Below are 26,347 nucleotides of genomic sequence, written 5' to 3'. Positions count from 1 at the left end.
AGCCAGGCTGGCCTTGAACTCCAAGAGAGCTACCCGTCTCTGCTTCCCAAGTGCTGTAATTAAAGGCATGTGCTACCACACCTGGCCATCTTCAGAACTCGATGCGATTCATCTTTTTTTCTGTTTCTGAGTGACGTCTCCTTTTGCGGCTCTTCAGAGCTCTGCTGGCCAATGAGGATGTACCTTTGCTTAGCCTTACTTATGGAGACAGACCTGCCATTGTCCTTGAGACTATGAGCACCAGCCCTGGGAAGCAGGGCACCTTTGTCTGCCCACTAGTGCCCAAGTCGGAGGACAAAAGGACCCCTCTCCAAAGGGCTCCAATGGTGGGGTCTTTTTTTCTTTCTTGAAAAGATTTGATTATGTTTATTTATGTATGTGTGTGTGTGCACACATACACGTGCCCCACAACACAAGCGGGGAGGTTAGTGGACAATCTGCAGCATCTGTTTTCTCCTTTTCCCATGTTGATCCCAGGGGCTGAACTCAGGTTGTCAGGCTTGGAAGTAGGTGCCTTTACCTGCTGAGCTACCTTACAGGTCCCCACAGGGGGGTCCTTATTGGGTCAGTATGTCTCTGCTGTGCCCAGCAGAAGGGACACCAAGAGGCAGTCCCAGTCTTCAAGAACCTCTGGGTGGAACCAGGAAGGAAGGCCACAGCTTACAGTATCATCTAGCTTGTTTCCAGATAGCAGTGGAGAGGTGCCTCGATCTATAGCACACACAGCAGAGCTGGAACTGAAACTCTGGTGAATTTTTGCATCTTACATTAAAAAAAGAAAAACTAGGGGGCTGGAGAGATGGCTCAGTGGTCAAGAGCACTGGCTGCTCTTGCAGAAGACCTAGGTTTGATTCCCAGCACCCACATGGCGGCTAACTGTCTGTAACTCCAGATCCGGGGGATCTGACCCCCTCTTCTGACCTCCAAGGGCATTGTATGACATTGGTGCACTTACACACATGCAAACAATACACTCGTACACTTAAGATAAAAATAACAAAGTATTTTAAAACATAGATGGCCACTGTGGACCCAGCCTATTGGTACTCCCACCTGGCCCCACAAGTCTACCTCTATACCCCAACCACAACCATAGGAGCAAGCCCACTATCCAACACACAGCCTGTTCCCTTCCAGGTTAGCAGGATCATTTGTGTCTTTGTTTATCTGTTGGTTTTGTGACAGGGTCTCATATAGCCTAGGCAGCATCAAAACTTACTCTGTAGCTGATGACCCTGAATTCCTAATCCTCCTGCCTCTTCCTCCCATGTGCTGGGATTATAGGTATGTGCCACAGGCCTGGCTTTATTTGTGTTTTTAAAAATATTTTATTTATTATTTTTATTGTATGTGTATGAGTATATTGTCTGCATGTATGTAAGTGCACTCGCGTTGTTCAATGCCTGCAGATGTCAAAAGTGGGTTTCAGATTCCCTGGAACTGGAGTTATGGACAGTTGTTAGCCATCATGTGGGTGCTGGGACTCAAACCCAGGTCCTCTGCAAGAGTAGCCAGTGCTTTTGACTGCTGAGCCATCTCTCCAGTCCGTCATTTGTGCCTTAAATACACAGGTTGATTGATTCTGGTTTTAGCCATAGCCCTGTTTCAATGGATTCCATAATCTGTGGCTCCCACATCAGGCTGCTTGACTAATGTTTGAAGCTCAAACCCTTCTTCCTGAATTCCCCAATGGCCTGGTACCCCATTTCCCCATAGAAACTGTACCTGAACGATGCCCAAGTCCATAGGCAAGATTCCCCATGGGCAGGTTCCCCTATTTTTAGGCCCATTACCCTACATTTTCATGAGGGCCCAACAGGCTCTTCTTTCCCAGTTCTCTGCCACCTGAATTCTGCCAAGGCAGAGGCATTGAGCTCTCCACAGACCCAGTCTTCCATTCCCGGGATCTGTCACCTCCCATGCCTACCCACCTCAGGAATCCACAGGGCACAGCTGACATGCACCCACTTGGTCCCACTTCTGGTAGGCTTCAAGGCTCCTCCTCGCTTGGGGCAGAGCAGGCACTTGGGCTGGACTCCCAGGGCACATGTCCGGCACAGCCAGCTGCCTGTAGGCACCTTGAGGATTCCGTAGCATGCCTGACAATAGAGTAGGTGGTCATAGGTCAGGGGCACTGGCCAAATGGATGTGTCTGGTCAGCAGACAGGTGCCAATGATGCCAGCTCTGTCCTCAAGATACACTGAGCTACAGGGAGACTTCCTGGGGGTTCATATTTTCTAGTCCTCTAAGAAGGGACTTAGAGCTATTCTTTGCAGGGATACTTGCTTTAGCAAGAGGCTCCTAACCAGTACCAGCTTTAGGAAGAGGCTCAAACTGCTTCTTAAACTGAATACAAAATTGGCTCTTGGGGCTGGAGAGATAGCTCAGTGGTTAAGAGAACATACTACCCTTGCAGAGAACTGGGTTCAGTTCCTAGCACTCACATCAGGTGGTTGTAACTCCAGGACTAAGGGCTCTCTGAAGCCGCTGTCCTCTGAGGACAATGGCACTCATATGTACATATACAGATAACTAAAAAAGAATGGCGTGGTAGCACATGCCTTTAGTCCCAAGGTCAAGTTCAAGGTCAGCCTGGTCTACATAGTGAATTCCAGGACAGCTGGGGCTACAGGGAGACCCTGTTTCAAAAAGGAAAAAAAGAAAAAAAGAATGTCACAGTGTAGCCCTGAATGGCCTGGAACTCACTACGTAGACCAGGCTGGTCTTGAACTCAGAGATCCGCCTGCCCAAGTGCTGGGATTAAAGGTGACTACCACCATGCCAGTTCACAATAAACCTTTTTAAAATTTTGATTCTAAATCTTCTAGGACCAAGGTCTAAGCTTTCATCTTTTATAGAATTCCATGAAAACGGTGCCCCCCTCCCCCCGCATGCTGAGGGTATAGGAGAGACACATGGACCCAAGAGAGCTGCTGAGCAGCTTTTCAGCTCCCCAGGTCTAGTCCAGCTGCTGCAGACACATGTGCCTCAAAGTTGGGAGTTAGAGGAGGTCCCCTGGGTCTAAGCCCGCTCTTCTAGGAAAAGGCCTAGAGACACAAAAGACCTAGAGATGATGATCAGGAAAGAGAGCTATAGAGATAGCTTAGTGGTTAAGAGTGCTTGCTCTGCTTCAAAAGGACCGAGTTCAGTTCCCAGCATCCATGTGGGGAGCTTACAACTCTCTACAATTCCAGCTCCAGGGGCTCTGATGCCGCCTGTCCTCCACAGGCCTCACGCACACCACACATGAGGAATGTGCAGGTACACACATACATACAAATGGAAGGAAGGAAGGAAGGAAGGAAGGAAGGAAGGAAGGAAGGAAGGAAGGGAAGGAAGGAAGGAAAAAATAAATCTTTCAAAAATAGGGAAGGGGAGCTGGGCTAAGAGAGATGATTCCTTGGTTAAGAGCACTGGCTGCTCTTGCAGAGGACCCAGGTTCAGTTCGCAGCATCCATATGGTGGCCAACAACTGTCTATAACTCCAATTCCAGGGAGATCTGATGCCCCTTTCTGGCCTCTGTGGGCACTGAATGACAGGAGTGCATTTACATATATGCAGGCCATACTCTCATACACAGAAAATTTTTTTTAATTAATTAATTCATTAATGGGGATCTGGCTAGGCAGGGCCTGGTTATAGTAGCAGTAACTGTTACAAGTATTCTGGAGGGGTGCGCACAGACTCATGTAGCATTGTGTTTGTGTGTTGTGGGGAGGGGCTGACAGGGTCCACCTACCTGGTGCACACAGACATTGCATTTGTCACAGAAGACCATCTCATTGCCATCTTCACCCTCAGGGGAGCGGCACACATCACAGACAACATCCTCATCATACTCAATGCCCAGCCCCTCCTGTGTCTCGATGGCCCGTGCCATATTCTGGTGGCATAATGTCTCTAGCTCCTCCAAAACACGCTCTAATGTCAGTTCGTCCAGCTCTGGCCTCTCTGTGGGGAGACAGCAGGGGACATGGTTAGGAGTATAGGAGACATGGTTAAGAGTTCAGCAGCTTATAGTACCTGTGGTCCTGGGGCTGCAGCAATCATGGTAAAGGCTCCACCCATCCACAGTATGACCTGGGCCCCAGTTCCATCCAAGAGAACTGAATGGGCTGAGCTATTTAATCCCAAAGGCCCCTGCCCATCATCAAGGCTTCCCACTGTCCAAGGCCTGCACATGTGCATGCATAGACAATGTAGGGCATCTCTGGGGTAGGGGTGGCTTCCATGGGGAATCCATTGCTTGTACTGTGGTTGTGGTATAGGGGGACACTCTGAAAATGATCAAGTTGGGTTTTCCAGGGACATACTTTGGAGGCCCACACCTGTGGACCACCCCCCACTCCACTTGTATCCTCACTTTATATGACACTGACATTTACCCCAGCATTCCCAAGAGCCTCATGAATTATATGCTATTATCACCTCCACCTGACAGCTGCAGAAACTTCGAGAGGCAGAGAATGAAACACACACCAGTCTGTAAAGCTGTATGGATTTTCCCCAGACTCGGCCAGTGCCTTTCTGGAGGTGTGGATGCCACCAGGGGCTGGGAAGAAAACACTCCCTCATGTTGTAGCCACATTCCCAGCACAGAGGGTCACCTACCCATCTCTTTGAGCTCCGAGTTGAGGAGTTCCAGCCAGTAGGCGTCAATCTCATCCAGGTCATAGCGGCTTCCTCCTGGCCAGTCAGGATGGGAGCCTTCAACAAGTGTAGGGCTGTCTGGGGACACCTGTGTAGGGGGGCCTTCCAGTGGTGGGAGGATCCTGTGAAACCAAGAAGGGGTGTGGTAAAGAGAGGGGCCTCAGCCTGACCCCCTCAAGTCAGTTAAGATGAGGAGCCAGCGGCCCAGATGAGGTGAGACCCATGCCCTTTCCTCATATCCCCTCCTTCGACTTCTGATGACTGCGCATCTCCAAGACAGAAGACCCAAAGGGCTGGGAGGCAGAGGAAAGCTGGTGTGTGAATAAACAGTCGTCTTGGCCCTCAACATTTGCATGTACTCTGCCCAGCCAGGGTCTATCCTCTATCCTCCTGCCAAAGACACTGGACCTTGGCAAAAGCCCCTGACCTGGAGCAGCCATGCTTGGGCTGACAGTAGGTGCCAGCCACTTGGCGACGAATGAGATAGAGACAGCTGGAATCCAGGTCTTGTGGCATGCCCCTCCAGGCTGGGACCAACATCTGACCACATGCCTTCATAAGCCCTGGCCCCTCCTGCACCCACTGGCTGGAAGTGCCATGGTCTTGCACTGAAGCAAGGCTGCTTTGTTCTGGGGTCAGAAGCCCTACAGGACTCTCCCATGGCAGCCCTGGCTAGTCCTTTCCTGAATCAAAGTCTATTGCCCATGGGGACAGTGCTGGCCTCACACCTTGACCCTCCCACCCAGGGGGGGCCACAAGGGCAGCAAGTTTCTTATTGCTATTACTTGCCTCCCCAACTCCCCAAACCACTGCCTACTGTCTCAGATGACACCTCGGCTCAGCCCTCCCTCGGGGTTATGGCTCTGCTGTGCAATTTGGAATGACGCCGGCTGCAGGCACAGACCAATGGTCGCTGACTGCCTGTTTCCTCACGTCCCCGGTCCCCAAATGGTATACTAATAATAACAGTACCATCTGAGGTAGTTGGTGAGGATTTTGCTTTTAGCAAAATGCTGGGCACCACATAAACACCATGTAAGAAAAAGTAAGTGTGTGTGTGTGTGTGTGTGTGTGTGTGTGTGTATGGTCTAAGACCTCTAGATGTCAATCATTTTCCCCCTGAAAAATGGGAAATAAGGGGGCATTTTAAAGTCTTAGGAGGGTGGGGTCCTCTCCACACATCTGTGTGCTGACCCTCGGATCCTGAAGCCAGTTCAAGATGCCAGCCCTTCCCACACCCCACTGGTTGCCATGGTTACTGCCTGGAGCTTGGCTTCCATCTGGCCAGCACTGCCAGGCTTGAGAGGCCCCTCACTTGCCCGGGAGGCCTCCTGGGGTCGGACACAGGGCTGCCAAGGGCTGTGACTCAGCGCAGGCTGGGCAGAGGAGGGTAAGGTCCGAGATGGCACAGGGCCAGAGTTGAGCTGTAGGGAGTACCCCTGGCTTCAGGAAATGCCCCAGTGTCAGCAGGGGGCAGGAAGGATGCTGGGCACAGGGAGGCAGGGGTGCATGCAGGGTGAGGGAAAGGTCTTTAGGCCCAGAGGGAAGCTGGAAGGTACTAAGGACAAGGAGACAGGGAGAGGGTCAAGGTTATGGATCAGCACTACCATCCCATGAAAGGTTCTCAGGAGGGTATTAGGTGACCACCTCCACCAAAGAGATGACTGCAAACACAAGTCAACACAACACCTTCAGTCCACCAAAGTCTGCCTTTCCCAAGAAACTGCCACCTCAAATGAATACCTCGTCTAAAAGCACAGCCTGTAATTTTGTCACAATCTGGCTTTGTGTAGATCTTAAGCAAACACATTGCCAAGCTTCTGGCCACCCTGACGGAACAGTCACTGATTGGCTACCACTTTTCACATCTGCTTGCTTCATCAGTGCCCCTGGCTAGCCCTCTGGAGCCAAGATGGGTATCTTCCCTCTGGGGAGACAGGGCTGAGGGAGGCACATCAAAAAGGGCATTTCCTGGGGTTACTATCTTTGTCTGTGTGCCCCATCCTGGGTCCTGTTTCTGGAGGAAGCTCTCCTACTAGGTGTGGACTAACCTGCCTCTCAGCTAAGACCTCGCCCTCAGATATGACACAGTCACAGCTGGTGACAATATTTCAAGATATACAAGGGAGGGTGGACCCTCTACCCCAGAAGAGCACACAGACACCAGAGGTTGGTTTGACCTGGACCAAGTCTCAGGCAACAGCAAAAGCCTTCAGTGATAGATTATGAAGTGGGCAGGCCTGCCAGAAGGTCACTGAGGAGTGGGGCTGGGGCAGTATCTGGGGGAGAGTAGTCACAGCATGCCTATGCTCTGACTCTGGGCCTCACAGGGACAGCCCAGGGTTTGTTCCTGTGGCCTATCATTTCCTGGCCTAGCGGCACTCTAGGCCCCAGCGGCCCCACAGGAAATTCCCCAGAATTTCCTGACTTCCTCATCTATAAAATGGGGACAGTACTATGTACCCTAGGCAGAGGCAAAGTACGGCCACTATATGAAGGTGAGAAGCTCAGTGTGGCAGGCATGAACTCCTCCAATCCTTCTGCCCATGGTGGCTACCAAGGTGGCTTCCAGAGGAAGCTGTGCAGTGGAAAGACACCCAGGGAGGTGGCAGGGCTAGGCTGAGGAAATGGGGAAGGCATGATGAGCCACCTAAGGAGGACACCTTTTCCCAGCTCAGTCTATCCTCTCTACACCTTAGACAGGCTCTGAATGCCTAGAGCACATCTGTGCAGCTTACCTCTAAGAATGCTGGGTATGTAGCTCAGTGCTTGCTTAGCCCCGAGTTCAATTCCCCAAACCAGATAAACTAGGTGTGGTGGTAAATACCTTAGGGTCATCTTGGCTACACTTGTGAGTTTGAGACGAGTCTGGGATACATGAGACCCTGTCTCAAAAAAAGGATGCTGGAAATATATCTCAGGAAGCCAGGACAATGTGGCTTCTCTCCATGTTGATAGATAAAGCAGTTGATGTGCTGACTGAGGTCTAGCTACTGGTGAGGAAGCATATGCAACTAATTACCCATGCCCGTAGATGTTTCCAGAACCATCTGGTACTGACATTAAATAGAGAGGATAGACTGCTGGACAACTCCAATCAGGCCTCCCCTTACTGTTCAGTAGCTAGGCTGTCTCTCTATATCACCCTGGGCCTTGGCACATGTAGTGACAACTTGGCCTGAGAGTTCTTCTTTTTTTAAAAAAATATTTTATTCTTTTTATTTTGTGTATGAGTGTGTTGCCTGCATGTATGTGAGTGCATCCATGTCATGCAATGCTGCGGAGGTCAAAAGAGGGCTTTAGATTCCCCTGGAACTGGAGTTAAGGATGGTTCGCAGCCACCATGTGGGTGTTGGGAATTGAACCCAGGTCCTCTACAAGAGCAGTCAGTGATCTTAACCGCTGAGCCATCTCTCCAGCCCCAAGAATTCTTATTTAATCCTGACCCCGAAACTCTCAGATGGGTACTAGTTTAATGTTATCCGTTTAACAGAACAGCAGACTACCTCTGAGAAGTCAAGTCATGGTTCTTCTGATTGACAAGGTGAGGGTATGAAACAGGCTAGGAGCTTGGCCCAGGTTACTGACCCCAAAACAGGATACAGAGAGCAAGGCTGCATTCACCCATTTACCCACCCATCCACCCATCCACCCTACCCACCCATTCATCCACTCACCCACCCCAGCATCCACCCACCCACCCATCCATCCAGTCATCTAGTATGTGCTCCCACTTCTAGACCGGCCTGAGTTTCCCAATCTCAGACAGGCCCAGACAAATGCTGGTGGCAGTTGGCCCTCAGGAGTCACTGGACGAGGAAAGGCCCTCCCATATCCAGTCTTCGTAGCACACGTGGATGGGGCTGAGTCTTCCTTGCCTGCAATCTAGGCTCTCAGTATCTATGGGCCAGTCATTAATGTGGTTGTCAGGAAGCCCTGGCATCAACATGAAGGCAGGGGACAGCTGTGATACTTGCCCCAACCTTGGTGTACTTGGGCTCAAGCAAGAACCACAAGGCTGGGAAAAGGCTGGGAACCACTGGGAAAAGGCTGCCAGTAACATCAGCTGCCCAACTCAGTCAAGTTCCTGGGACAGGGAGGCCAGGTACCAGTGCCCTCAGGGTGCAGAAAGAACTCCTGACTGAATTCTGGAGCTGGAGGTAAGACCCACAGCACCTGGCTACATCCTAGCAAGAGTCTCTGCCCAGAATACCAGCAGGCTATGAAGCCCATGTGGATTCTGCTCTGACCCAGGCCTGGCAGGGCAGCGTCCTCAGAGCTGGCATCAGTTGGGTGCTTGGCACCAGGTCATCTCTCTAAGAACTTTAAAAGATCATTTCGGGGCTGGAAAGATGGCTCAGTGCTTAAGAGCACTGGCTGCTCTTGCAGAGGACCCAGGTTCGGTTCTTAGCACCCACATGGCAGCTAACAACCATCTATAACTCCAGTTCCAGGGAATCTGACACCCTCTGTGGACATTGCACAACATGGGTGCACTTATACACATGCAGGCAATACACTCATACACGTAAAATAAAAATAATAAAAAAATTTTTTTTAAAAAAGGGCCATTTAGAAGAACATCCTTCCGAACATGGCTTATTCCCACCACAAGAGATTGTGTAAAGTCTGGTGTTTTCCCTGATCAGATCTGCTTAATGTGTCTAACCCCAGTCAGTTCTGCAGTGTTTGCAATGTGCAGGCTCTGTCTGTGCAGGCTCCATGCCAAGCAAAAGGTATTGTTTACTACACCATCTCCAACCACACAAGGAAAATAATGCTATTACTCCCATTTTGGAAACAAGGAAACTAAGGCCAAGAGAGAGATCATTTCTGGCCCAAGATCTCATTGAAGGTGAGAGGCAATTTGGACCAGAGATCTGTCTTCAGAACTAAGCTTAAGCCCAAAGCCTCAAAAGTTACCTGTCAGTATTTCTGGACCAATGTTTTATCATTTTGTTCTGTTTTTTTTTTTTTTTTTTCTTTTCCGACAAGAGAATTAACCGCAAAACAGAGACAGGCTGGAAAGGAATCCCAGGTCAGATGGACCCACACCAGAAAGCAGCCTCCCCTTCAAGCCCTGCTTCAACAGTCCTATCTGGCCACCTGGCTCACCTCACTACAGGCTCTGGGATGGCCTCCGCTCCAGCAGGCACCTGCACACCTTTCTCCCATTCTTGACGCCATGGGTCTGCCAGGACATAGTAGTCATCCGGGCTGAGCTGGTATGAATCTGGTATCTTCATGGCTGTGATCAAGTCTGTCCGGAAAACCTAGAAGAGGTAAAAGAAGTGTCTCCACTTTGCTTCAGAGTGGTCTGCTCCACAGGCCAAGGGAGCTGGCAAGTAAATGCAACCCAAGTGGACTTTCTGCCTGTTCCCTCACAAGTAAGACAAAACTAAGTGCTAAAAACAGTAAGTTGCATGTGTGTAAGTGCACCCATGTCATGCAGTGCCCACAGAGGTCAGAAGAGGGTGTCAGATTCCCCTGAAATTGGAATTACAGATGGTTGTTAGTTGCCATGTGGGTGCCAAGAATCGAACCTGGGTCTGCTGCAAGCCAGTGCTCTTAACTGCTAAACCATCTCTCCAGCTCCCAATTTTACTTATTTAAAAAAAAATTTTATGTGTAAGTATTTTGCGTGCATTTAAGTGCATCTGTGTCATGCAATGCCTGCAGAAGCCAGAAGAGGGAGCCTGATCCCCTGGAACTGGAGTTACAGATGATTGTGAGCTGCCATGTGGGTACTTGGAATGGAACTCTGTCCCTCTGCAAAAGCAGCTGGTGCTCTTATCTGCTGAGACATCTCTCCAGCCCCAGTAATTTTTTTCATTGTTACAGGAACCAAAATACTCTCAGCACACAGTAAATGTTCCATACATCTTACAAATAGAATTCACATTATTCTGACTAATTAAAGGACAGAGATTTGAGAGACAGGTGTGACTGACTCTAAGAAAGAAGGGGAAAAATTTTCAAAGACAAAAGCAAAAACAACAACATAAAAAGAAAAAACCTGCTGGGCGTGGTGGCGCATGCCTGTAGTCCCAGCACTTGGGAGGCCGAGGCAGGCGATCTGTGAGTTTAAGGCTAGCCTGGCCTATTTACATAGTGAGTTCCAGGCCTGGTGGGCTACAGGGTATCCACAGGCACAAGAGTACATCTAAAGTCGTATAAAGCATGGGACCCCAAGAAGAGAAAACCTGGACCTGACAGAGTGGAGAAGCTAGGGCTTGGAGCAGCCTACTGAGTTGGGATCTCACAGTCCCTCAAGGTCAAGGACACTACAGGTCTTTCCCTTAGAACCCTTGACAGAGGACAGAGGAAGACAGTTGTCTTCCTTCCTCAACCCTATCCAAATTCAGATCAAAAAAAGCCAGGCGTAATGGCACATGCCTTCAGGAGGCAGAGGCAGGCTGGTCTCTCTGAGTTCAAGGCCAGCCTGGTCTACATAGAGAGTTCCGGACCAGTTGGGGCTACAGGAAGACCCTGTCTCAAAAAGACCAAAAAAGGGGCTGGAGAGATGGCTCAGTGGTTAAGAGTGTCCTTAACTCTAGTTCCAGGGGAATCCAAAGCCCTCTTCTGACCTCTGCAGCATTGCACAACACAGGTGCACTCACATATATGCAAGCAATACACTTATAAAATAAAAATAATAAAATATTTTTTTAAAAACGGCCAAAAACCTCAAAAACCCAACAACAAAAAACCCTATCCAAATCCCAAGAGTTATGAAGCCATACCTACTCTAGGGTTACTTCAGGCCATCCCAATCGCCACCTCCAAACAATGTTTTATTATTACTACTATTTTTAATTTTTATGATTTACTTATTTTTATGTGTATGAGTTATCACCTGCATGTATGTAAGTGCACCTGTGTCATGCAGTGCCCACAGAGGACAGAAAAGAGTGCTGGATCCCCTGCAACTGGAGTTACAGATGGTTGTTAGCCACCATGTGGGTGCTGGGATTCAAACCCAGGTTTTCTGCAAGAACAGCCAGTGTAACCGCTCAGCTCTCTCCAGTCCCAACTGTTTTTTTTATTTTTAAAAAATATTTCATTTAAGCCAGGCGTGGTGGCACAGGCCTTTAATCCCAGCACTCGGGAGGCAGGCGGATCTCTGTGAGTCCAAGGTCAGCCTGCTCTACATAGTGAGTTCCAGGGCAGCTGGGGCTACAGGGAGACCCTGGCAAAAGAAACAAACAAAAATATATAAATAAATAAAAATTATTTATTACCTTTATTTTATGTGTATGAATGTATTATCTGCATGCATGTAAGTGCACCTGTGCCATGCAATGCCTATGGAGGTCAAGAGGGCATCGGAATCCATGGAACTCAAGTTACAGAAGATTGTTAGCCGCCATGTGGGTGCTGAGAACCGAATGTGGATCCTCTGCAAGAGCTGCCAGTGCTTTTAACTGCTGAGCCATCCCTCCAGCCCCCGTCAGAACCACTTCTTAACCCATTCCCAGCAAACAATACAGCAAAGCCTCCAGCCCTTGTGCCCCACACTCCACAAAGTGCTGTGACAGAAGATGGTGGCACCCCTAGACACCATGTGACTTGTTCAAATACCACTTTTGCCAGTGATCATCACTTGAGAATCACAAGTTAAGGAAGAACTCCTATCAGTGAGACAGGGGGAAACCACTTCAAGGAATACTCCAGACCTCAGGCTCCACCTCCTACCCCAACCCTTCCTAGGAGTCCACATCCACTGCAGAAGTATGAGTCCTTGGGCTCAGTCCATTCATCTGGCCTTCTGAGGCACCTGAGAAGCCCACTCAGTTGTAATCCATTGCCTCCTGGGGCCAGCTCCTGGCTGTGTACCTCATGGAATCTAGGGCCACAGCCACAGGTAACGGCTCAATGGGTTCCAGTGGGCCTGGAAGCAGCGTCTTCCAGAATCTAATTAGTATCTACATCTAGCTTGAGAGGGCTATGACTTGAAAAAAGGTCAAGTTTCTTGAACACACTATTTGCCAATATAATTTAATTGTTAAGACTAACACCCTAACATTTAATTAGGGTACCAGTGTGAAAAAATAAAAATCAGATTACGATTAAATGCTAATTAAACTGAAGATGGAATGTGGCTAAGATTTCACAGCCCTGATAATTTGCATAACTTATTAGCAAGCTGCAAGAAAAGCTAATACAGGAGTACAAACCCAGGCACCTGGAGCTTTCCTGGGCCCTTCAGCAGCCTGCTGTATGCAGGTGACGGGCTTTCCCCACTGTGGCCTCTGGGGACTGTGTGGCCCAGCTGGTCTGGGACTGGGTGATTTCCTTAGGGGCTTCAGCACAGAATCTGATCAAACCAGGATCTGCATTGACCCAGGATGTGTCAGTGGCGGGACACGCCAGGCCATGGCTCTCTGATGCGACAGGGGTCTATGGAGCCCCTCTAAGGGGCATGGTAGTCAAATATATCCTTCTAGGAGCTTGTGGAGGTGGGGCACACCCTTAATGCCAGTGCTCAGGAGGCAGAGGGAAGAGTACTGTCTCAAGATTGAGGCCAGCCTGATCTATAAAATGAGTTCCAGGCCAGCCAGAACTACAGTCTTGGAGACTCTGTCTTAAAACAACAAAAAGGTTGGGGATGCAGCTAAACTGCTTTGCTAACATGCATAAAGCCCTGAGTTTGATCCCTAGCACCATCTACCATTGGGTATGGGAGCACATGCCTGTAATCCTACCAGTGGAGGCAGGAGGGTCAGGACTTCAAGGTCACCTGCCCCTAGAGAGTTCAGGGCTAGCCTGGGCTACATGAGACCCTGTCTCAAAACCAAAACCATCCTGCTGTTCCCTTCTCCTGGACTGTACCCCAAAGACCTTCACAGAGACCTTTCCTGCTCACCAGCTCAGGGGCTGCAAAGTACCTGATTCAGCCCAGCTCCACCGATGCCCACCTAGCCAGGTCCCTACCTCACTTTCTACTTCCTCCTGGAGATGGTCTGCTTTACTCTGTGTCGTTTCCTGTCCTCTCCCTGTCCTGTTGTCCTATGTATTCTCAGTGTCTGGCACTGAACACAAGGACCTTGCTGGGGAATGACCCCCTTAGCAGAATGTTTAGAACTCTTTTAACACGCAAAGTGAGATACAAAATGGAGACCCCAGAGGTTAAGACCCTCAACCACATGGACTTGCAAGAGCACTCTGAGAGACAAGCAGCTTATGTTCCTCGGGAATGACACCTGAGGTTGATTGCTGGCAATCACATGTGTACACACACACAGAGACAGTCTTCTACGCAGCTTATTAAGGTCGCTAACCAGTGAAGAAGGGTGTAACTCCATGCACTAAACAGGCTAACGAATTACTTATACCTGAAAGATTCAGTAAGAAAGATGCCTTGTGGCCAGTGAAGATCCCAAGCTGCGACTGGAGGGACCACAGTGCAGGGCCTACTAGCAAAGAACTGGCTGAGTCAGGACAAGGCCTATCCCAGAGTACTAAGAGCCAGGGACCCTGGGCTCCACCTGGGGTTCTTTTCTACTGTGGGCTAGGGAGACTCAGGGGAGGTAAGTGTGGTTCTAAGAGAGCTCTATTTTTGACCTAGGTCACTCAGAGAGCAGGTGATGGGACACTAGTTGTCCTTCTGGGCAGTACTCAGGGAAACTCAAAGGACAGCATTATTCCTATCAGTCACCACTCGGTGAGCACCATGTGACAAACAGGTAACTGTCTAAGAGCTGTGTTTAAGAAATTCTTTTTCAGCTGGGCGTGGTGGTACACATCTTTAATCTCAGCACTCAGGAGGCAAAGGCAGACAGATCTCTTGAGTTCAAGGCCACCTGGGTCTACATAGTGAGTTCCAGGCCAATGGGGGCTACAGGGAGACCCTGAAAGAAGTTCTTCTTTCATGCCTAGCAAGCATGAAGCCCTGGGTTCAGTCTCCAACACCACATAAAACTGAATGTGGTGGTGCTTATCTGTAATTAGTCACTCAAGAGGTGGAGATAGGAAGATTAGATGAAGTTCAAGGCTGGGTGGGGAGAGAGCAACACTGGGTGAAAATGCTTGTCATGTCAGACTGATGACCTGGGTTGACTCTTGGAACCCACAGTCAAAGGAGAGGACCAAGTCCCAAAAGTTTTCCTCTGACTTCCACATGCACACTTGTACTCACACAACATAGATACACACAGACAACACACATCATACAGATACACATGTACACATCATCCACATCCACATCATAAAGACACATACACAGGGTTCAAGGTCATCCTCAGTTACCTAGTGAATTGAGATCAGCCTGGTGAGACCCTGTAGAGTTTTGAGACAGGATCTCCTTACCTACTGACCTCACACTCAAAATCATCCTGCTCTGGCCTCAATTCTGGGATTACAGATGTACACCACCACTTCTGGAACAAGCTGTTCTTCAACTTATAATTAGTCTTTTATCAACTCTAAGAGGTAGATACTATCATAAACCCTATTTCGCAATTGCTCAAGGTGCACATACATGTTGGAAATGGCTGAGGAACCCAGGCCATCTACACACCCCATGGCATCTAGCAGCCCCTCCAGCTACCACCCAGTGCCTCTGAATTAGCCTGTAGCCAAATCAGGGAGTCCCCAAGAGAAACATGCAAATCTGATGGTGGTCTTTGCCAAGTTCCAACCTACAGTGGCTCTCCACTGTACTCAGGGTGACTAGGAGGTTGACTGTCAACCTTACATGATCTAGAATCATCTACGGGACAAATCGCCGGGCTATGCTTTTGAGGGATAATCTAATTAGGTTAATTAAGATGAGAAGAGGCACTTTCATTGTGGGTGGTATCATTCTATGGGCTGGGGTCCTAGACTGAATAAAAAGGAGAAAGTGAGCTGAGTATCAGCATTTGCTGCCTGACTGTGGATGCAATGTTGACCAGGTACCTTGAACTTCCATGGCCATGATGCCTCCTGTCATGGTGGACTGTACTTTTGCACTGTCAATCAAAATAAATTCTCCATTAAGTTGTTTTTGTAGGGTATTTTATCATAGCAACAAAGTAACTAGGGTACCCTCCCAGGCCTTATGGACACGTAGATGCCCTTGTGGTCTCCCAAGCATGTTTTTTACCTGTGCCATACAGGTCTTTGACAAGGTGGGGCCAGCCACATCTCATCCTTCCTGTCTTAAATCATTTTGGGACTCTTTGCTTAAAACCAGGCCAGGTCCTGGGCTTTATCTGAACTCTACAGGCCCTGCTGTTAGAACGTCCTGGACTGCAGCCACATCCTCCCCACCAGGTGAGCTTGGCGAGGTCTGACTGGGCCACAGGAATGCTGTTCAGCATCGTGCACAGGGCCTGGCACCTGCTAGGTGTTGACAATCATCAGAAAATGTCCATGGTCAACACCTGGGTGTCAGTCACAGGCTTCCACTGGGCGGCTGGAGTCGCAATCACCTTCCAATGTAGCCTGAAACCTGACCACAAACATGGCAGCCTGTTCATAACCTACGCATTTTTGTTTTAAACTGCCAAGGGTTAGGCTTTGAAAAAGCTTAATTATTCTCCTGAAACTCCTTTGAATTATTTATGAAAACTAAATAGAGAATAAAATGGACACCAATGAACAGAATTCGTGCTGTGGCAAGAAAGTTGAGATCTGGAAAACAAGCAATTTTCTTAGAATGTGAATGTTTACTACTTTCTTCTCTTTTGGCAGAAACTGACAAATTGTCTTTAAAGGTCCGCTGCCTAGCAACCAAGTTCTGCCGAGTTGCTTGGGAGATATTAATTGTAGCTGTCTTTAACAGCATAAAAGATGTTCAAAGGCCTCACATTCTTATACTCTACCTGAGGGCCAGGGGGGTTCAAAGGCCATCCTAGAAGGGGCTGAAGACCCCGGTCTTCACACTTGGAAGCATGTTGTGCAGCGTGACATGTGACACGGCCCCTGCTCTGCAGTTCCTTTTCCTGAGATCACAAGCCAAAACCATTCACTTGTTTTCTATACCTGCTTCCCCAGGAAGAGCTAAGATCAGGCTCTGTAAGAAGCACCCTGAAGGCAGAGTGACCTCCCAAGACTAACAACGATACTCGGCAACTTTCAAACTGTGCTGACATAGGGCCAGGAGGCGTGGAGGGCTTTAAAACGTGACGGTGTGATCTGTGGCTTGAACACTTCATCCTGGAACCTCGTGTCTCTGCCTCCTTTTCTCAAGGGCTTAATGACAACATTGCAGGGTCTTTCAGACCAAGAAGAAGTTTGGTTACCTAGAAAAGGCTCAGGAATGGGGCTGGGGCTGGAGAGATGGCTCAGTAGTCAAGAGCACTGACTGCTCTTGTAAATATTAAAAAAAAAAAAGAAAAAAAAAAAGGAATGGGGCTGGGCCTAGGGGTACATGCCTTGAATCCCAGTACTCAGGAGGCAGAGGCATGTGGTTCTCTGAGTTTGAGAGTAGTCTTGGTCTATATAGTGAGTTTCAGGATTACATAATGAGACTTTGTCTCAAAAGGGTTGGGGATATAGCTCAGTTGGTAGAGTGCTTACCTAACATGCATGAAATCTTGAGTTTGATCCCCAACACAGCATTTGAGGCGGGAGGATGACTGTCCTCAGCTACAAGGCTAGCCTGGGCTACATGCGACCTGCTCAAAACCAACCAGCCAACAAACAAGGGCTCGGGCTGGCTGCTCTTGCAGAAAACCCAGCACCCACATGGCAGCTAATAATTGTCAACAGCTCCAATTCCAGGGGATTCAATGCCCTCTGCTGACCTGAGGGTACCACACGCACATCAAGCCCTTATACACATGCAGGCAAAACACACACATAAAAACAAATAAACAAAACCAAAACCCCACACAAACCCTCTAAGCCAGGAAAGACAAGCATTACATGTGCCGTGTATGTCCTCTGACTTTCCTGTGCCTGTTCTGTGTTGCTGTGCTTGGCATTTAGCCGCCTGGAGGAAATGCTTGTGGAATGAGCATGGCTAGATTCAGAAACTTCCTGTCAGGCAGACAAGCAGAAGGGAGGGGTAGTATGAGAAATCAGAAGCTAGTAGAAATGGCTGTGGCCAGGAATGTTTCTCCTAACCTGTTGTTCTTGCCCAAGGAGGCTCCGAAGACCTATCCTGAACCTCATTTTATTTTTATTTATTTTATGTGTATGAGTGTATTGCCTGCATGTATATAAGTGCACCTGTGTCATGCAGAGCCCTCGGAGGTCAGGAGAGGGCGTCGGATCTCCTGGAATTGGAGTTATGGATAGTTGTTAGCTGTCATGTGGTGCTGGGAATTGAACCCCAGTCCTCTATAAGAGCAGTCAGTTCTCTTCACTATTGAACTCTCTCCAGCCCCTATTTTTATTTATTTCTTGGTCACATGTAACCCAAGACTGGCCTCAAGCCTGCTATGTAGCACAGGATGATACTGAACTGATGATCTCTTGCCTCTCTATCCTGAGTGCTGAGATTACAGGTGTACGCCATAACTCAAAGCTTTACAGGGCCTAGGAATTGAACTCAGGGCTTCAGTTAATGCTAGGTGAACACTCTACCAGAACTACACTGCCATTCCCCAACCTCATTTTAAATCACAGTTGTTTCCGGAGTGCCCCATCTTATCAGGAATAACAGTAATGCTAAGGCATACCAGCTAACTTGCAAAAATGCTTTACCTACACAGTCCAGCCTAATGCCTGCTGCCCCCATTTCACAGATGTGAAGACAAGACTCAGAAGTTAAATCAGTTGCTTAACTTCTACACTGTTCTTCAACCATGCCAGTACTTACTACACCCATGCAGCCAGATTATTCCACTATTCATTAATCTATCTATCTATCTATCTATCTATCTATCTATCTATCTATCTACCTACCTACCTACCTACCTGTCTATCTGTCTGTCTATCATCAATCATCTATCTGTCCATTTTGGTTTTGAGATAGGGTCTCACTATGTAGACCAGACTGGCCTTGAACTCAGAGATACACTTGCCCCTGCCTCCCGAGTACTGGGATGAATGGCGTGCATGACCATGCCTGGCTTATTTCATCTTTTAAATAACCAATTTGGGGCTGGACTGATGAGTATCTCCGCCAAGTATGAACTCAGAGTGCACATTAGGTATGCAACATCAGACAGGGGCTCAAGAAAGTCGCCCTCTGCCTAGCTACCAGCTTCAAGCTACCACTAAGCAAAGTTGGTCAGACATTCAGAAAATAAAAAGCTACTCAACATCTCTTTCTCTGACTTTCATGAGGATAACAGCACTTCCTGCTCTTAAAGAGAATTTATTACACACATTTCTTTTGCAAGACAGGTCCCAGAGGCCAGGAGGCTTTTCCAGCTGGCGGGAGCAGCTCCATTTCCGACTCTACTAGAAGTAGATTTGCACACCAGCCCCCCTCCCGAGAGTGAGTCTCAGAGAGCAGGTGCCTGGCCCTGGTAGAAAGGCGCCCCACAGACCCCCACTAACCAGCTTGGCAAGGCTGCAGAACACTACTGATGAGCTGGAAATCTGGCTGGAAACTTCGGGGCCATCCAAAGAACCTGTTTGGGGATCTCCTGTCTTTTTGTCAAGTGGCACTCTGAATGTTACAACACATGCTATCACTGTTTACTTTCCTTTTTTTGGTACTTTTTCAGACAGGGTCTTCCTGTAGCCATAGCTGACCTGAAACTCACCATATAGGCCAGGCTGGCCTCCAGTACTGAGCGCTGGGTGTTTGTTTTTTATTCTTGTGACAGCATCTCCAGCCCAGGCTGGCCTCTAACTCCCTATGTGGCTAAGGAAGACCTTGAACATCTGATCTTCCTGCCTCCACTTCTCAACAACTTGGATTACATATGTTTGCTACTACATCCAGATTATTCAGGGCTGGGAAGTAAATTCAGGGTTTCATGCATACTAAGTGGGCACTACAGAGTTAGACCTCTAGCCCATCGTTTTTTTTAAAGGCAGGGTCTCATATAGCCCAGCTTAGCCTGTATGTAGTCAAGGACGTCCTTGAACTGTGTCTGTGTGTGTGTGTGTGTGTGTGTGTGTGTGTGTGTGTTGGCGCGCGGAGGGGTTGTGACTGTGCTGTGGTATGTGGGTTGGGACTTGGCTCACTGAGCTCAGGTGGTCAAGCTCGTCTGGCCAGTGCTTTTAACCTGCTGAGCCATCCTGATGGCCCCCTGACCTTGAATTTCTAATCTTCCTGCTACCACACCATTCATGCAGTGTTGGGGATCAAACTCAGGGCTTCATGTGTACTGGACACCGTTTTGATGTAGATATCTGATTTCAAACATCTGAGTATCACCTCAGCTCCTCCAGAATGTAGTTTTGAGCCTGGACCACCTGACCGCCCTATCTTTACTTTTTTAGATCAAGTTGGGACAGGTTGTGTCCTTACACAGGTAAACTTTTAGAAGCACGAGTCTGGCAACATCTCATTGCAAGGAGCAGACAGTGTTTGCACTCTCTCCCCCAGGCCCTGCCTCTGAGGACAAGGAGCTGGGCATGTCTGTAGAATGTGCAAAGGCCTGTTCCCTCCTGTTGGGACGCACTCATTCCACAGGAGGACCTACAGGAGCTGACAACTGGATTCCAATTTCCATCTGCCCTGGGACTATACAAGGTGGTCGATTTCTGAGACTCTCTACCTCCTGCCCTATTTCCTTCTTCAACTCCCCTTTCCATGGGTCTCAGGAAAAGGCAATGCAATCCTCGGAGCAAAGCCCAGGCAGGGTTTTCTGGAGAGAAAAGAATAACTTGTCAGGGGTTCCAGAGCTCCTCAGAGGCAAAGCCTGGGCCTTCTGGCAAAGCTGGCTGTGCTTCTCCTGATGCCTTTGGTCAAGCACCTGCATCCTGCGCTCTGGCCTGAGCAGTGCTGGGCCTCCTAGGTGCTCCGGAGTGCTTGCAGATCTTACTCAGCACCTCCCACCCCCACCCCCATCAGCCCAGTGGTTGACTTCTGCAGACACTGACTTCCTGAAAACATAGCTTCCTATCTCTAGGCAGCTGGTCCGGGAAACCCCCAACTGGTTGAGTACTTGGCTTGCCTGTCTGCCCTAGGCCAGAAGACAGTCTTTAGCACCAATGGCAAGGCAGGTGTCTTGCTGGACAGTCCTTAGCAACCAGGGTAGTCCTCTCTCTGGCTCATTAGAAACCTGCCAGGACTGAGGAGGTAAGGCCCCAAACTAGCTGCAGCCAGCCACCCAAGAAGCTTTCCCAGAACAAGAAGCCAGGAATCCCCAATCTTAGGCAAATGGAGGGGAAATGGAGACTGCTCCCCAGCAGGGAGGCTTTTATCCACTTAAGTACTGACTATTTAAATTAGAATAGGGGTGGGTGGAGGGCAGGTATGCACCAGTCAAAGACAAGCTGCTAGGCCCATCAGATTCTAGAGAGATGTGAACCATACAAGATTAAGCACTAGAATGTCCAGGTCATGGGGTGGAACTGCCCAGGGCAGAGCCCCAAGGTTCTAGCAGAATGTACACAATAATAGCAGCTCCCCAGGCTTCCGGCTTTCAGGCAAAGGGACAGATTTTAGCTTTGAAGGTGTCTCACAGACAGGACTAACAGACGAAAGACATCAGGCTGAGACTTTAAGATTTTCACCAAAAAAATTCTAACTCAGTCTCGGTGTGTTCCAGGGCTTGTCCCTTTAGCCCTCGGTACTGAGGTGGAACTCGCCTCTTCCTCTGGCTCAGGGAAGAGCTGTAGACTGGGCACAGGCCAGAAGGGAAGCTAGGCCACAGGCCTCAGCCCTGTCCAGGGTCCTGACTCCTGGTCAGTACTCAGGCCCCAGGCTACTCAGTGTTAAGAGCTCTCCTTGGTGAGCACTAGGAAGAGTTGCCAGTTTAGCTGACACTTACCCCTCAGCCATTTCAGTTTACTAAATGGCCACTATAGGTACAATGGTAAGTAGTGAGGGTCCTCAAATCCTCCATCCCATCACTAAGCACAGTTAGCAATAAAGAAGAGAGGGAGTGAACCATGGTTTCCTGGGGGGGGGGGGGGCATTCTGTATCACTCTACCACACTGAACACCCAGCATGTCCATCCAGGCAGTTATCCAGGATGGTTAGGCTCCCAAAATCCCCTTGCCTCCTAGATCAGGCTCATCCTCAAGGCCCTCCCCTCACAGCGTGTTGGGGGGTGGGTGGGTAGGAGCAATTTCATGCAAACACTCTATGCAGCCAAGTTTTCCCCCACCCAAATCATTTAGAAGTTCTTACTGACACTTCCTCCCCACCGTAACTCAGAACTTATGCTGACCAGGGCTCAACCTTCTCACTTGTGGTTGAGGGGAATCTCGTGCTGTGCCCCAGTCAGCCGTGTGAGGACAAGCACGTTCTTGGCCACAGTCTGCGGTGGGGAGGACTCTTTAGCCCCTCTGGTCAGATGTCACATCCACCTCCAAGGGCTCCAAGTCTGAGGTCTGGGCCAAGTGTAGCTCATCCCCAGCAAGCCTTGATTGGAGGTTCCTGTCTATTTTTAGGTACAAAAGACTCTGGGCTGGGAAACCCAAGAGGCAGGGGAATTTTCTGCCCCATGCAAATTGTTCTTTCTTGGCCTGGCTGACACCTGTTTCCTCCAGGGTAGATCCCAGTGCAGAAGGCTGCCCCTCCCCCTACTCGAGTTTGGAGGTGGGGGTGGGGCAGGGAGGAGAAAGCTGGTGCTAGGTCCAGTCAGGGGCTCCAGAGGCCAGAGGCTGCCTAGAGCTCCCCACTCCACTATGAAGAGCCACAGGCAGGCAGAGATGGGCAGGAGTTTCTGAGGCGGCATGCTCATGCCCCAAACTGCCATGGTACTTTCTGCCTCTCAGGACCAGGAAAGTCGTAAACATGTAACTATTTACTCACTGGGGTCATTGCAATTAGGAACCTAGGCGGGTCTTAGGTTTGGGGGTTGGGGGAAGCCATAAAACCATGAAGAGGCTAGCCTCCCAAGATCCCTCCTGCCTTTTGCTTCCCAAACTGCATTTGGTAGGCACCCTCCTCCCGCAGACCATGGCTATGGCTACTCCAGGTGGGCAGGAAGAACAACACTATGCTCTTACCCCCTCAGCCTAAGTGTCCAATTCCCTTCTCCTCTCTTTTAAAATATCAATTTATGCCAGGAGTGGTGGCGCACGTTTTTAATCCCAGCACTTGGGAGGCAGAGGCAGGCGGATCTCTGTGAGTTCTAGGCCAGCCTGGTCTCCACAGTGAATACAGGCCAACTGGAGCTACAGGGAGATCCTGTCTCAGAAAGACTAAAAGATAAATAAATAAAATAAAATATCAACTTATTATTTTTATTTTATGTATATGAATTTATTGCCTAAATGTATGTAAGTACACCCATGTCATGCAATGCCCATGGAAATCAGGAGAGGGCACTGGATGCCCTGAAGTAGCAGGAGTTGCAGACCATCCTTAGCCACCATGTGGGTGGGTGCTGGGAACCAGACATGGGTCCTCTGCAAGAGCAGCCAGAGCTCTTAACTGCTGAGCCATCTCTCCAACTTCAATTCCCTTCTTTTTTTTTTGTTTTTTGGTCGTATTGAGATAGGGTCTCCCTGTAGCCCCAGCTGGCCTGGAACTATGTAGACCAGGGTGGCCTTGAATTTACAAACGATCTCCCTGCCTCCTCTTCCCAAGTACTGGGATTAAAGGCATGCACTACCATGCCCAGCCTCAATTCCCTTAACAGCATCCCTAGAGACATCTCTATCCCAACTTTAACCCAACCAGGTTTGGAAGATAGACAATCAGTGCTGGCAAGATGGTTCAGTAGGTAAAGGTGCTTGTTTTCAAGCCTAATAACCTGAGTTCCACTCCTAAGACACATAAGAGTGGAGAACTGACATCTGTCAACTGTCCTCTGACCACACATGCATGCCACTGCACAATGCACCACACAAACAAAATTAACACCCCCACCTTCCAAGGGGAGGGTATCCTGGGTAGCAAGGAGTCCTTTTTTCAAATGCAAGGCTCTAGGGAAGACCACCTAAATACACATTTCAAATCCACATACAGGGCTGGTAAAAACTGACACTGGACTTTCCCAGTGGTAGGCAACAGGAAAGGGTGGACAGGGGTGTGGGGGGGTGATTGATGACTTGGGAAAAGACCCATGCCAATGGCTTGGCAGCAGAATTCTCTAAACCCTCTGCAGACCCCCACCTCTCAAAGCTCTTACAGCCCCATGTGTCTAGGGTGGCACTGCTTCACTGCCAATGAAGCTCTAAGAAGGGCCAGTAAGGCCTCAGCCTCAGCATGTGATTTTCATCGGCCACAGGAAACAGGGTCTGATGTCCATCCATCCACCCTTAGAAGCCATTAAAACACCTCTCTCTACTTGTGAGAAACACCCCAGATCAAAGTGAGGAAGGCTTAAAATGCAGGTACACACGAAATAGTCTAAGAAGCATACGGCTGACCGGATGGCTCTGAGGACCCCATCCTTCTGCCTGACAATCTTGTCACCCTTGGCTCTGCATCTAAAAACCTCTAATCCTGCTTTGATTCCACTGCGACCAGCCTTAAGCCACAGGCAACTGCAAACAGTTTATCTTCTCCCACAGTACCGGGTGGACCTTTTATTAAAACATCAGATTATGCTGGGCAAAGGCTTTAATCCCAGCACTAGGGAGGCAGAAACAGGAGGCTCTCAATGAGCTCAAGGCCGGCCTGGTCTACATAGTTCCCCAGGACAGGGATACATTGTGAGACCTTGTCTAAAAACAGTAACAGGCCGGGCATAGTGGCATATGCCTTTAATCCCAGCACTCGGGAGGCAGAGGCAGGCGGATCTTTGTGAGTTCAAATCCAGCCTGGTCTACATAGTGAGTTCCAGGACAGCTGGGGCTACAGGGAGACCCTGTCTCAAAAAGACAAAAAACAAACAAAAAAAACAAGACAAAAAAACCCACAAAAAAACCCCCAATAACAACACATCAGATTATGTCATTGCTCTGTCTATGATCATTCAAAGCTTCTCTTGGGTCAGTATGCGCTGGTCCTTCTTTGGTTCCACCCTGCCACACTGGTTGCCCTTGGCACTGGGCATGGACCCTCTGCCAAGAATGGTTAGTCTTTATACATCAGTCTAACTCAGTCTCTCACTCCCCACAGAAGTCCACTCAAGTCACCTTTGCATCCCAGTTTAATCCTTCCTGGAAGCTTACCCACACTACTACCACCCACCTCTGAGGGCTTCTTCTCGTTTTGCCGGGGCCAGCCAGACTTGGTGCTGCTGGGCAGTTTGGAGCATCTTGATGCTGATGTGGATGTCGCGTGACCTGCAGAGAGAACACAGCCCATGAAGAGTCCTGAAGAGCAACCCCCTGCATTCCAGGGTGGGAAGCCACTCAAGCTCATAGGATCAGGAGGTGCAGGCCCCTGTGACCAGCTGTGCAGGGTCCCTGCCCTGGACCTCAGCCTCTCCATAGACCAAAGGATATCTATATCTTCACTCACCACTGAAAGGGGATGGGAAGTCAAAGTCAGTTATCAGCTGACTCTGTGGCCCCAAGCAAGTCTCTAGCCCTCTTTTATTTTGGCTTTTTGAGACAGGGTCTTCCTGTAGTCCCAGCTGACCTGAACTCACTATGTAGAACAGGCTGGCCTCAAACTCACAACGATCCACCTGCTTCTGCCTCCCAAGTGCTGGGACTAAAGGCATGTACCACCACACCTGGCCTAGACCTCTTTTAAAAGAAAATATTTTATTCGTTTTTATTATGTGTATATATAGTTTTGCATGCATGCATGTACAATGCCCAGAGTCCAAAAGAAGGTGTCATATCCCCCTGGAATTGGAATTACAGACAGTTGTTAGCTGTTGTGTGCGTGCTGGGAACTAAACCCAGATCCTCTCTGCAAGAGCAGCCAATGGCCTTCTGCTCTGCTTCCCACTTGGTCAAGGAAAGCTAGAACATTCCATGCTCTACCTTCAGCCTGCCCTCTTTAGGTACCTCATGGCCCACTTGGATGCCCTGTGAGTAACAGAAACAGGGCAGACACAGGAAAGTATGAATTTGAACAGATCACCAGGCTTGAGACTCAACCTCCGACTCCTCCTCACTGGTCGCCACAGGCAAATTATTTAATCTCTCTAAGCCTGGGAGAGGGGATGATGATGATGTCAACTTGACGGGATCTGGAAATTACCTAGGAGACAAGCCTCTAGGCATACCTCAGCCTCTGGTCATGCCTGTGAGTAATATCTTGATTTGGTTAACTGAGGTAGGAAGACCCACACTAAAGTGGGCAACACCATTCCCTGAGCTTGGGTCCTGGACTGCAGAAAAAGGAGAAAGCGAGCAGAGGACCAGTATGCACCACTCTGCTTCCTGGCTGCAGAAGTAATAAGCAGCTGCTTTAAGCTCCTGCTACCACCCCTTCCCTGCCATGATGGACTGCACCCCTGAACTGTGAGCCACAGTAAATCCGTCCTTAAATTGCAACAGGAAAAGTAACTGAGACAGGTATCTGGTTTTTGTTTTTCTGAGATATAATTTTACTATGTAGCCCAAGCTGCCCTCAGACTCATCATCCTCCTGCCTCTGCCTTCTCAGTGCTGGGATTATAAACCTGTTTGCTCTTCTACAATATGAGAGGGTTTGGATAAGCGTCCCCTCAAAGATCCATGTGTCAAAGACTTGGTCCTCAAGGGTGAGCTAATTGGAGGATATGGGTCTTTAGAACCTAGAGCCTTATACGGAAGTTCGTTCGTTCGTTCTCTCTCTCTCT

General features: G+C 49.1%; 1 protein-coding gene across 1 annotated transcript in view; it reads right to left on the bottom strand.

The window, feature by feature from the left end:
• The window catches only part of Jade2 (jade family PHD finger 2), a 54,326-nt gene that overhangs the window by 17,301 nt on the left and 10,678 nt on the right, over window positions 1–26,347 (bottom strand). Inside the window, exons 4-8 of the mRNA XM_029560826.1 lie at window positions 24,800–24,894; window positions 9,768–9,925; window positions 4,614–4,774; window positions 3,742–3,953; window positions 1,932–2,099 (exon numbers count right to left, since the gene is read on the bottom strand). Coding sequence (XP_029416686.1) covers window positions 1,932–2,099; window positions 3,742–3,953; window positions 4,614–4,774; window positions 9,768–9,925; window positions 24,800–24,894 — 794 coding nt within the window. The remainder of the gene's footprint in view (window positions 1–1,931; window positions 2,100–3,741; window positions 3,954–4,613; window positions 4,775–9,767; window positions 9,926–24,799; window positions 24,895–26,347) is intronic.

Source organism: Nannospalax galili, unplaced genomic scaffold (assembly GCF_000622305.1).
Source record: "Nannospalax galili isolate Female #2095 unplaced genomic scaffold, S.galili_v1.0 scaffold970, whole genome shotgun sequence".
Taxonomy (NCBI): domain Eukaryota; kingdom Metazoa; phylum Chordata; class Mammalia; order Rodentia; family Spalacidae; genus Nannospalax; species Nannospalax galili.
The sequence above is the reverse complement of the archived record's forward strand: the minus strand, read 5'-3'. Positions and strand labels throughout refer to the sequence as shown.